Source organism: Petaurus breviceps, unplaced genomic scaffold (genome assembly GCF_028583685.1).
Source record: "Petaurus breviceps papuanus isolate PSGF00001 unplaced genomic scaffold, PetGlider_PUasm1.0 90897, whole genome shotgun sequence".
Taxonomy (NCBI): domain Eukaryota; kingdom Metazoa; phylum Chordata; class Mammalia; order Diprotodontia; family Petauridae; genus Petaurus; species Petaurus breviceps.
The window spans coordinates 6,508,757-6,522,126 of NW_027187374.1; the positions used below are offsets into that span (position 1 = coordinate 6,508,757).

Consider the following 13,370-nt stretch of genomic DNA (forward strand, 5'->3'; position numbering starts at 1 on the left):
GGACATCCCTTCCACATCTAAGACTTCTTGAGTTTACATAAAGAGTTGAAAATAGAGAGGTAAAAAGAGGGGCATGGGGTGTACTGGTCTAAACCCCTGGTATCCGGGGTAGGAACAAGGTATCCTCTGCTTCAATCACTATGGCTTCCATAACCTGAGACAGGCACTTCAGTAGTCGAAGATTTGGGAGGGCAGAAAGTAAACACTGGGATGATGATATGAAGGGGGCCAAGGAGCTAATCACAGCAACAAATAAGGATCAGGGAGTCAGGAACACTGCCCAGGCCTCTTGCCAATATTATCCTCCTAGGGTTATTTTTTCGTCCTAGAATGACTAGTCAGTCATGCTTTCTTTCCTTCCATAAACTCCAGGGATTTGTCTACTTTTTCATCTAATGTCTCTATAAAAATCTTTTAGAAAAAAATCTATTGCTTCTGAATAAGCAAAGCTTTTCAAAAGATCACAGTGGAATAGAGATACACAGATCCTTTTGAGGCTGAGGTGTTTTTAATTTACTATTGGTCAAATATAAAGCCAAGAGGAATTTTTTTTTTAAACACACTCCTTCTTATGTTCCTTCTAGTTCCTTAGACCCCCAGGAAGGACAATGTTACAGTAAAGTTGATAAATAGCAGGCTTTTTACTTTTCATTCATAAGGAACTAAAGAGTCATCTACATTTCAAAGGAAATACTAGCAGTCCTAGATAGTCTAAAAATACAAACAAGTTCAGGGTGAGGGAGTAAGAGAAATTGACAGACATGAAGTGTTAACTAATTGACCAGTGGTATGGTTGTCAGCTGAAGGGAACAAGAGTAGATGATGAAGGAGCAGCTAGGTGGTGCAGTGAATAGAGCACTGGCCCTGGAGTCAGGAGGATCTGAGTTCAAATTTGACCTCAGACACTTGACACTTAACTAGCTGTGTGACTTTGGGCAAGTCACTTAACCCCAACTGCCCCTCCAAAAAAAAAAGAGTAGATTATGAAGGAGTGAAATCAAAGAGGTCTGTATAAATAGATTTTTGGTTTGAAATCCAGTGTATTTTTCCCATTGACTCACATTGGACTGTAGATATGGAGCACTCACTATTTATTATTATATGAGTATTTTTACACTCATGTGGAACAGGATGGTCAAAATAGTATGTACTTGAGCTGGGGATTTAGAGATAAGTAGAAATTGGATAGTCCAAGAAAGAACATTTTTTTCTCTATCATTTCATATTGTTTTATAAGGCAATAATGCTCTAAACTGTCCACCTTCCTCTTCTGTAAGATACAATTCAATAAGCATTTATTAAAATTGTACAGATGAGCTTTTATTTTAAAATTAGTGGCTGCTGCCTCTGTCCATATGGCAAGAAAATTACCTTTGTGTCAATGTCACTTCTTTAATCCTTTTCTCGTTTTTTTTTTCAGAATCAGCAACTTGTTTAAATGGATCGGGTTGAAGTTGCTTTAATTTTGCTAAAAATAATAGTAGCTAACCTTTATATAGTGTTTATGATGTACCAGAAACTGTGCTAACCACTTCATAATTATCTCATTTGATCTTCACAACAACCCTGAGGGGTGGGGGTGGGTACGTGCTATTATTTTCCTCATTTTGCAATGAGGAAATTGAGGCAAACAGAGGTTAAGTGACTTGCCCAGTGTCAACAGCTAGTAAGGATATGAGGCCAGATTTGAGCTCAAGTTTTCTTGACTATACACTGCCCATAACTTTTTTCTTCTAACTTGGCACTTATTTTGATCTCTGCTCTAACAAATCAGTGGTCTTACACAGAAGGTCTATTTGAAAATGACTACCATATTAGTAATGAATCTTAGGATGCAATTAATTTTAATGTCTTAGGATACAATAAATTTCATTTTTCTGGTACTGTACCCTATACCCTGATCCTCCTCTCTCTTTTTAATGAAAATATTTATCAAATATAAATATGAAATGCCTATATGATCTATAGGCTTTTGGCTTCTAACTCCCAAGCCATTTTTTTCTCTATTTTCTCTTATGCCAACCACTACACTGAAGTTGCTGAGTTATTTTTTTAAAATGATTTAATTCAGAGGATTTTATCAAGTTCTTGACAGGATTTCTCTACTTAATCTTCTACAATAGAAACCAACTCAATTATCTTCATAGTAGTCTTTTTCACAAATTCTCACCATTATCAGAAGATTAAATGTCCCATAAAACAATGTGGCCAAAACTCATTTATTTCCTCTCCAAGAAGGACCTGGGGCATCCTTCCATTTAACTATAACTTCTTTTTTATCCTTATTATCTTTCTCCCAAACCCTCCCTAATTTTTAGCTACCCTATCAGGAATCAGAGCACCATCTTTCTCTCAGTCACCCAGGCTCAAAAGCTAGATCTCATCCTCACTTTAACTCTTTTTCAATGCCACCTCCACAAAACTAATCAGTTGTCAAGTTCTGTCAATTCTACCTTTGTATATGCCCCCATTCTCTCCTTTGACATTGCTACTACCCTGGTGCACGCCTTCATCACCTCATATCTGGATGACATAAGCCTTCTGGTGGGTCTTTCTGAGTCAAGTTCCTCCCCACCACAATTCATCTTCCACTCATCTGTCAAACTGATCTTCCTAAAGTAAAGATCTTTCCAAGTTACTCTGGTGGTCCCATGAACCTCCAGGACCAAATATAAATTCCTCTGGCTTTTAAAGGCCCTTCATAACTTGGCCCATTTCTACCTTTCCAATTTTCTGACATTTTATTCCCTACCATGTATTCTGAAATCCAGTAACACTAGCCTCCTTGATGCTCATTGCACAAGACCTTTCATATCCCAACTCGAGGAATTTCCATTGGATGTTTATCATTCATGCCTGGATTTCTCTCCCCACTCTTCACTTCCTACTAGTTTCCCTGGCTTCCATCAGGTCCTAGCTAAAATCCAGTTTCTACAAGAAGCTTTTCCTGACCCCCCTTAATGGGAGCACCTTCTAAGATAAAATCTCCAATTCACTCTTTGTGTGTGTGTATACACATTATCTATCCATCTATCAATATCTTGTTTGTAAATAACTGTTTGCATATTGTCTCTTCCATTGGACTATAGCAAGAACTATTTCTTTTGCCTTTCTCTGAATCCACAACACTGAGCACAGTGCCTGGCACATAGGAAACTCTTAATAAATGCTTGCTGATATGACTAGATTTCATTTAAAGTAAGAATGTCAGTATTGACAGGAGATTCAGTAATTTTAATGGCTTGTCAAATCACAGGACAGACTCTGAGTAACAACAGTTATGTTAATGGTAGGTAGGTCAGAGTAATCTAGTCTCTAAGCCTCCAATAGAAGACGTGTCTTTTTGTGAAAGGCAAACTGTTTGCTGGACTAATTCCTTTGCAAACTGCATCAAAAGACTTCAAAATTCCTTTGCAAACTAGGTCAAAAGACTTCAAAATAAGCATATATTTAGCAAAATAAAACCACTACATTCTGATGAATAAGGATTTCTTAAACAGAAATAAAAGTAAACTATCAAGGACAGCTCAACTGCAAGATGCTGAAGATCATGTTATACAATCTGAACCTTGTAAAATTCAAAGTGAGTATACTAGAGATCACAAAAACCATCACTGTGGCAAAATGCCACTTTAAGGACAATTATGTGATTTTACTGGTTTACCTTTCAAATTTGTACACAGCCTTACAGTTTGCAAAGCACTTTTCTTATAATAACTCTCTACAGTAATTAGTATGACTATTACCTCATTTATAGAGATGGAAAATGTGGAGCTCAGTGAGGATGAGTGACTGCCACATGGTCATATTGCCAATTAGTTTTATATATTGCTGGGCAAAAACCCTAAAGGCATTATTTAAAAGTAAAATAGCACTGTGTTTTGTTCCAACTTGAGGAAAATGTCTCGTAGGAAATTAAATTACAGTAAAAAATAACACAGAATGAGCTGGGGTGGAGGGTGGTATTGGTGAGGAGAGCAGAGAAGAAAGAAGATTTTGGACTTAAGGGAAATTTTCCTGAAGAAAAAAGTTTTACAATGTCAAAAAACATACTTGCAAACCAGGTTGTTCCCAAAACAATGGTACAGATCCACGGATTTGGATGAAGGAAGATACAGCATCATCTAAAAATATAACCTTGAGAAGGAAAAACCAAAGTTTCATGGTCAAAGCATATTTGCATAGTAAAAAACATTCAAATTTTTTGCATATTAGACAAATTTTATTCTCATAAAGCAATCAGTTCTATTAATGTATAATTCTTGAGCTTTTTGACAGAACTATTTTTATAATCAAAATACTTAGAAATATTCCATATGTAGAATGAGCTAAAATTTAATAGCTTTATGAGTTTTAAATCAATATATAATTTTACAAAAATAAATTAAGGCAGTAAAAACAACAGAGATTGAAAATTCTTAAAACTAATAAAGCTGCATAGTAAAGAGAGTATTTTGATTACTTCTTTAAGAGAAACAATATCCTAGTGAACTCTTCAATTTGGTATTGTATCCATAAATGATCTCTTTGTTTTGGTTTTCTTTACTCCTACAATTTTATACTTTAAAAATATGCTTTTTATATCACTGAAAAACAAATTTGCAAAGCTAAATGTTTTTATGTACATATACATGTACATGCACACTCACACACACACATAAACCTGGAGTATACAAATATTTTGGGCTAAATTTCAGTTCAAGTTTCTAACAGTAATGTGGAATACCTGTGTCATTAAAAAAAAAAAAAAGGTTTCAAAGTGCATCTGATTTAACCAAAAATGATTCTTTTAAAAAATTCACTAGCACTATATAATTCAGTATTCACCTGAAAATACCTAAACTAAGGCAGTAGAGTTAGATAATTTGTTGGGTTATACATAACTTGCCATATAACTAGAGAGCTGTAAGTTCTCGTTTTGGAAAAACTAAACTTTTTACCCACAGTATATTTACCAGTAAAGAAATAGACCATGGAATGACTTTGTTACAGTTATGAAAAAGATTTTGAGTTATATAGAAAATATGTAATTAGTTTATTGGTTTTTTTAGGAAAACTAAATGAAACAAGAGATTAAAAAAAACAACTAATACCTGTTCTGTTTCTACAAAATTAGCAACATGACCATCATCATTTGTTCCCCGAACATTAAACCTGGTCCCAGCTCGTTCACAACTTAGACGTGAAATAAGGCAAGCTTTTGCCTGTTTGTGGGCAGCATATATTGTTCTAATTTCAACTCCTCCACACATAAGGCGTAATAACCAGTCATCACAATTCACACCATAGTGCTTGAGATGTAAGTGTAGTGATTGATTCCTAATGAAAAAAAATTAGATTAGGTTATTGAAAACAAAACATATGGCAAAGTTTCAATTCAACACAAGCATCCTTCAATATACAGATTCACACATATTATTACTTAAAATATTAATGTAGACTAAGTGAATGACAGGATAATTGAGTTTATTCATCCAACATATATCCATCATTAAGAGAATACATTGTCCTACGGGATGAGAAGGCAAAAAAATGGGTTAAAAGATGGGCATACATTTGACTACATTGTGATTTGTGTTCCATGCTTTATGAACCCATGGGCAAAACACATGAACTCTTCTCTCATTTTAAAAATGAGACTAGTACTTTCCCTACATTCCTTACATAACTGTTGTAAAAACCAAATAAGAAAATGGTGAATAAGCATGCTTATCTGAATAACTGGAGCTTATAAAGAAATCTTAGATTGTGTATGTATGTGTCTATACATATATAGAGAGATACAGATATATGTGAAAAAAATATATTTCCACCATATATTTCTATGTCTCTGCTCTTCGTTTTGAATTCTTTGTGTCTGTGGTGATCCTGATTACAGATATAAGAGAATTAAAAGCCAAGATGAGAAAAATTATACAAATTTGTTTTGGCTACAGAAAAGTAACTGTAATTTTTATAATTTTTTTCTTATAATTTATGTTCAATTACCAAGGGCACAATTGTTACATATGTCATGTCAATATAACTTGTTTCATTAAAATAGTAAACTCTGTTCACATTCTCAAAGTCACTTTGTTCACGTAACATGATATTCCACCATAAAAACAAACAAAATAAAACTGGGAATTCTGGTTCCAGAAGGTTTAAATTGCTAGAAATCTGACTTTTGGGTAACTGGGATATTATACATTATTATCAAGCCATCGTATTATTAATATCATAGAAATTCCACTGACATTCCTAGTTTAGATACTTTAAAATAATTTCTAAAATTAAAATACTATATATTAAAGACTAGATAATATAAACAATATCTAATTAAATTAAATTAATCTAATTAAATATCTAATATTAGACAGAAAAATTTTATAGTACATAAATATAATGGGAAACATGGACTCACCAGAAAAATCTATCGTCAGTTGTGCGGTCTTGAATGCTACGATGGGCATTAAGACTCAAATCTAAACTGGATCCAGTTGCAGACCATGCAAAATAAAAGTTTCCTGAATTCAATATTTTGCGAACTTCTGAAATTCGATCTTCATCTGAAGAATCAGTTCTTAAGGATATAAACTCAGTGGAAGTAACTCTAAAAACTTCAGAATCTTGAATTTTTCCAACAGACATGCATCCTGTGACCAGAACCAGATATTGTGCCATTGTATCACCTACAAAACCAAAGCGAGTTGATGAATTCCAAGTAGTTTTCAAACATAATTTTAAACTTTATTTTCCTTATGTCTAAAGTTCTTATTATAAGTTTCACTAAAATGCTCACAAAAAGAGAAAAATTTAACTTTGATACAATATTTCTTTGAAATATTTGAATGTAAGGAGAATAATAACAATATTTATTAAATTATCTATGGCTACCTTAAGAAGTTTTCTTCAGGGGGCAGCTAGGTGGCACAGTGAATAGAGCACCGGTCCTGAAGTCAAAACTGCGTTCAAATTTGACCTCAGACACTTGACACTTAACTAGCTGTGTGACCTTAAGCAAGTTACTTAACCCCAACTGCCTTGCCTTCCCCGCTCTAAAAAAAAAAAAAAAGCTTTCTTCAGTCTCTAATTAAGGCATTAGAAATAACTGCCTGTAGTAGATGTCCTATCCAGGGGGCATAAATATAATTTCCCTGAAAGAAAACTTTATCTTAGATATATAAGAGAAGGACTTTATCTAATCAGTAAACATGCAGTCCAAATCTTCCAAGAATTGTCTAACAAAATTTCTTTACTGGTATGCAGTTTCCCAGTTGGATCTGCTAGTTTTTCCTCAAAGAAAAAAAAAAGGATGAAATTTTTATGCTGGAATGGAGAAGTATTAATCACAATGCTTATAAGCGTTCTAATATAGGAATCATTCTTCCATCATAATAATAGGCATACATATTTATTATATACATAGCAGTCCTTTTAAATTTGAAAGCTTTATTCTACACTATCAAGATCAAGTAATTAGTCAGGTCACAACAATACTTAAAAGAGACTTCAAATAACACATTCTCATCTAAATCAAACAATCAATATATTTAATGTTAGAAAGGGCCTCAGAGAGCATGTAATCTAAACCTGTCATCTAAAGATAACTAACCTAAGAAATAATGTGACTAGAATAGATCTTACTTCACATTTACTTTGCTTGTTAAAATCTGTAAAAATAAGGATAGGAAAAAAACTATATTGGAAAGTTTTGCTTAGTAAACTTACCAAGGTTCAGTCGTAATACACCTAAGAGTCCATATGCATCCATTACTTTGGAATACATGCCTTTGATTGCCTCTTTTTCTGCAGATGCTACAAAAAATGTTTTAAGATGTTAAGAAAAATAACTTGAACTTTAAACAACAGCTCTCTACTGTATCTAAAGTTTAAAGGACTCAGTCTTTTGAAATGAGGTAGTTATTTAGACTATAAATACACCACAGAAGTACCTTCTCTCCTCCTATATGTATATTGAAAACACAGATGGAAGATCACAACTCTGATGACTGAATTTAAAAGGAATTTATGATTGTAATTTCAACCAGGCCCTCATTGTTGCATAGAAATTCTTTGCAAAGAGGAGTTTCTCTGGTTAACACTCTACCTACTACCCTATGTGGCTGTTTGAAATCTTCTGGAGTTACCCTTTTCCCCCTTTATAATCTCCCTTTCCTCTCCATCCCTTCCTGAAGATGTCAAATACTTCACTGAAAACAAACTGAAGATACCCATTAAAAGCTTCCTTTTCTCACCAATTCCACACTATAAAATCATCTGGACATCATAATGGTATGTGGAAGGAACAATGGGTCTGGAGAAAGAGGAGATAGGTTCAAATTCCTCCTCTGACATTAGCTTCCCTAAGTCTCAGTTTCTTCATCTGTAAAATGAGGGGGTTTAACTAGATGACTTCTAAGGTCCCTTCCTGTTCTAGATCTATAACTATCCTCCACTCTCTCCTCTGGCTTCACTGTTAGGGGGAAAGTAGCATTTCTGTTTGTAAATGCAACTCTTCTTCATATGCCCTTAGTCCCTTCCCCTCCAGTCATCCTTTCTCCCTGAGTTTCTTTTTTTTCCAATCACCAAAAATCTGCACACTTACCCTCTCACCCCCACCCCCAAGTGAGAACTAAAAACCTTCACAAAACCCACCAAAAACAGGTATACCTATCAAAACAAATTTCTACATTGTTGTTCAGTCATGTTTGACTCTTCATGACCCTATTTGGGGTTTTCTTGGCAAAGATACTGCAGTAGTTCGCAATTTCAGATGAGGAAACTGAAGCAAACAGGGTTAAGGGACTTGCCCAAGGTCTCACAGCTAGTAAGTGTCTAAGGCCTGATTTCAACTCAGGAAGGTGAATCTTCCTGACCCCAGGCCTGGCCCTCTATGCACTGCTCCATTTATTTGTCCAAAAAATTTTGTCTCATTCTGTACTCAAAGTCCTTTCCATCTCTTATCAAGAGGTATGTAGTCCTCTAAAAGTTGTGTGCCATTATCATTTTGTTGTCATTATATAAACCTTTTTTCCTGGTTCTATTCATTTCCTTCTGCATCAGTTTATACAGGTCTTCCCAAGTTTCTGGGAAACTATCTTCACTATTTCTTACAGCACAACAGTATCCTAACACATTTATATACATGGTTTGTTTATTCAATTTCCAATTTATGGGCAGCACCTTAAAATTCCCATTCTTTTCCACCTCACAAAAAACTATAAGTATTTCTGTACATCCTTAGGAGTTTGTTTTGCTTAGGACAAATCCCTCCTTTAATATATCCTTCTGCCTCTTCTTTTTCATTCCTATTTCCCTGTTTAGTGAAGTGTATTGCTATACCTGTTTTTATGGAAATATTCTTTCCTTTAACTAGTTCAGATGAGAGTGATGTTGAAGCGTTACTGGCCTCCTCCATCTTGTTATATAGATTCTACTTCTGCATTTCAATTGTATTTTCCCTAACATTCCTTTTCCTTCCCCTTTCCTGACACTGCATTTCTCTTGCCTTCTCTTTCCATTCTTCTATTAAGATCATCAAGACGTAACAGAACCACTCCCAGGCCTTGTCTCCAACAAGGACAAACTCCCTCTCAGACCTCTGACAATGATTTAATTCAGAGGGGACACATGTATATCCTTATATTAGAACATAAGCAATTTATCTTTTTTGGTCCCTTATTATTATTCACTCACATATCTTATATTTCCCTTAACTCATGCTTGAATTAAAAAATTTCTATGCAGCTCTGGCTTCTTCATCAGGAAAGCTTAGAAGTTTTTTCAATAAAGGTCTTTTTTTCCCCGATCAATTAATAAAGCTTAGAAGTCTTTTCAATAAAGGTCTTTTTTTCCCCAATCAATTAATAAATAAAATTTATTAAGTGCCTACTACATGCTAGGTACTGTAGCATTATAACAAATTTTGCACAGTAAGTTATTCTTGGTTGTAAATCCATATCCTTTGCCTTCTAAAATATTTCATTCCAAGTTTTCCTCTTCTTTCTAGTGGTAGCTATAAATCATGTGTGATACTGACTGTGGCTCCCTTGGTACTTGAATTCTCTCTTTCTGGAAACTTGATGTTTTTTCTTTAACCTGGAAGTTATTGATATTAACTAGATATTGGCTATGATGTTCTAAGAGAGTTTACTGCTTGGGCAAGGTTTTATACTTCTTGTGCCAAGCTGTTAATGCCCTTTCCAATTCTTCCTTTCATAGTTCTTGCTTTTCTTTTTCTCATTTCTTTAATCTTTTTTCCTTCAAGGGCTCTCATTTCATTTATGAAGACATTTTAAATTCTTAAAAAAAAAAAAAAGAACCAAAACTCTGGCTTTATCTCTTCCAGGAATTCTAGTTGTTTGTGCCCAAGTTGTGTTTTTCTCTGAGGCTTTTATTATAGATGTTTTGGGGTCCTTCTCTTCTTCTATGTTTGTGTCTTAACCTTTCTAGCTACCATAATACCTCTTTAGAGTAGGGTTTTTTTGGTTTTTTTTTTTAATCATTCTGCCAGCCTACTTCCTGATTTGATATTAGGGCTGAGATCTGTTGCACTTTTAGAGGGAAAATCTGGGCTGGCCCTGCTGTTGTCTTATGTACAGAAGGTTGTGTTTTTCTAGGATCTCAGGGACAGCCTAGGTACTTGCAAGCATGTATGCTCACAAACATGGTCTGATTTATGGCAAAATCTGACTGTTGTCCTGTGGTGCGAGTTCTGCAAGTTCTTGTCCTGGATTTCAGTTTGAGTAACAGTAAATGCTGCTAGACTCAGTCACTATCAACCAGCTGGAAAGCTCTGTTTGATCACAGTGACAAAGCTATAGTCTCCTTTTGGTCTTGGATTCCTACCCTGGTGACTGCTCTGCAGGCTGGGCTAGCTGCTAGACATGAGACCCCACTTGGCTCACGCTGCTGCTGCTTGCCTCTGACCAAGCTCCTTTCTTGGTACACAACCCAGGATGTCTATATTAAGGAAAGTCACCCCATGTGCAGGTCTCTCTTCCACAGTTCACCCTGAATCTGTGACTAGAAATTGGGTAGTGTACAATAACTCTGGCAGTTGGTACATGTCCCCTTCATGGTACTACAGTATGGGTCTGGGACTTCTTCTTACCCTGGTGCACAGCTTCTCCTTTGGGTGCTGGAATGTTCCACACATGGCTTGCACCTGGTCTGATCCTGTCCCCAGTGCCTGTGGACATTTCTATCTCTCTACAGTGACCTGGGCTGGACACATGAATTATTGTGACTTTTTCTGGGTTTCCTCAACAGAATTTGGTGTAGTGCATATTCTAGGTTTGTTTGAAGGAGTTTTATGAAGGGAAATGTGACTATACTGCTCCTTCTACTCTGTCATCTTGGTTCTACATCATCTCTCCCTAATTTTCAATCTCTGATCCACTGGTTCCTTCCCTAGTGCTTGCAAACATACCCTAGAACTCCCCCATCCTTAAAAAGAAAAACTTCATGTGATCCTACCATCCCTTATCTCATCTGCCTTGCAGAGTTAAAATTCTAGAAAAAGCTGTCTACATTCATAAACTGCATTTTTTTTTATCTTATATTTCCCACCACATTGCAATCTAGCTTCTTAGTTCAACTTTAACCGCTCCCTTCAGGGTTACCAATGATCTAATAATGGTCAAATCCACTGATCTTTCCCCTCAGGTCATTTTCCAATGACCAAGTCTTCTTGGACCTTTACAGCATTTGACACTGTTAACCACTCTCCTCCTCCTTGGATTTTCACGATATTGTTCCCTCCCAATTCTCCTTTTACCTGCAGGAGTATTCAAGCTTTGCCTCCTTTGCAGAATCATCATCCTTATCCTTATCTATGTTTACATTTTTTGCCTCAGTTTCTACTGGTTGAACTATGACTTTTATACTGACTCTTTCTAAACTACATATGTAGTCTCAGTCTCTCTCCTAAACTTCAATCCTACATCACCACAGTTTAAACAGTGAAGATCTCAAACTCAACATGTCCAAGACAGAAATGATTATAGTGATAAGAGAATTTCTGGCTCAACTTTACAACCATCACTTAATTAAGATAAGCAGAACATGTAACTAACTAGAGTCTGCAAAATCAAAGTGAGACATGAACTACAAAGCCCCAGTGTTAACTAGTTAGTTCCTGTTCTGTCTGCAAGTTAACAGCTTAACATAATCATCTATAGCTCTGATGTTTACTGCCTCATTTCCTGATTTACCTGATATAGATCTTTCCCTTCTGCCATCTGCTCTTTGGTCTGTATGTCATCATCTTCCTTTATTTGCTCCTTGAAAGATCATTGTTCCCATCTTACTTATGTAACTAAAATCTACATAAGGTTGCTGAAACTTTTGTTCAGAGTTCACTGATTTTTATTCAGTGATTCCTATGCTCAAATCATAATAAACTTTTTTAATTTCTCAGCATTATTGTTATGATTACCAGAAGTACCTATCAATGGATTCTCAGTTTTTATCACAACTATCTTTTCCCTAAAACCCTCCCCTCTTCCTGACTTCCTTTTTTTTTTTTTAAATAAAATAAAAGGGGCGGTTAGGTGATGTGAATAGAGCACCAGCCCTAGAGTCAGGAGGACCTGAATTCAATTCTGGCCTCAGACACTCGACACTTAACTAGCTGTGTGACCTTGGGGAAGTTACTTAAACCCAACTGCCCTGACTTCTCCCCTCCAAAAAAGAAAAAATATATAAGAATGCCCCCCTCCCAGGTTTACCACTTCTGGGTCATCCTTAATGCTTTGTCTTCCTCACCTCTCAAATCCAATCTCTTGCAAAGTCTTCTCAACTCTACCTCCACAAGGAATCAGAATCTGTCTTCTTCTTTCTATTTATATACAACCACCCTAGTTCAGGTCCTCAACACTTCTCATGTGGATTATTTTGGTAACTTCCTAACTGGACTCCCTGCCTCTAGACTCTTCCTTCTACTAGCTGTAAAATTGTTTATTTTAAGTGGCAAGTCTACCCACATCACTCCTTTGCCCAAGAATCATCTGTAGTTCCTTTTTATCTCTAGGAAAAAGTATCAACTACTCTGTTTGGCTTTTAAACCCTTTCATAATCTCTGGCTCTGGCCAGCCTTTCAGACTAACTCCTTATTACTCTTCTCTACATAGTCTACATCCCAGCCAAATTTAGTCTGCTATGCTCCAGACACAACATTCTCTCTCTCATCTCCATGTCTTTGCATAGCCTATCCCTATCATGCCACACATCAGTCTTACATAATTTTTAGCTTCCCTCCAAGATCAAAGATCAATTTATATGCTGTCTCTTATAGGAAGCCTATTCTTACCACAACCCCCTGCCCCCTCACCTTCTACTGCTCCACTCCCAGTACCTTTCCTCTGGAAATTACACAGAATATATTT

At 35.8% G+C, this 13,370-nt stretch overlaps 1 protein-coding gene across 9 annotated transcripts in view; it reads right to left on the bottom strand.

Annotated features, from left to right (window-relative positions):
• Nucleotides 1-13,370, bottom strand: part of SYNJ1 (synaptojanin 1) — a 117,552-nt gene that overhangs the window by 77,509 nt on the left and 26,673 nt on the right. For all 9 annotated transcript variants that reach the window (XM_069074911.1, XM_069074915.1, XM_069074910.1 and 6 more), the window contains exons 3-6: nt 7,711-7,797; nt 6,404-6,671; nt 5,094-5,319; nt 4,054-4,137 (exon numbers count right to left, since the gene is read on the bottom strand). In XM_069074911.1, the coding sequence (XP_068931012.1) occupies nt 4,054-4,137; nt 5,094-5,319; nt 6,404-6,671; nt 7,711-7,797 (665 nt within the window). The remainder of the gene's footprint in view (nt 1-4,053; nt 4,138-5,093; nt 5,320-6,403; nt 6,672-7,710; nt 7,798-13,370) is intronic.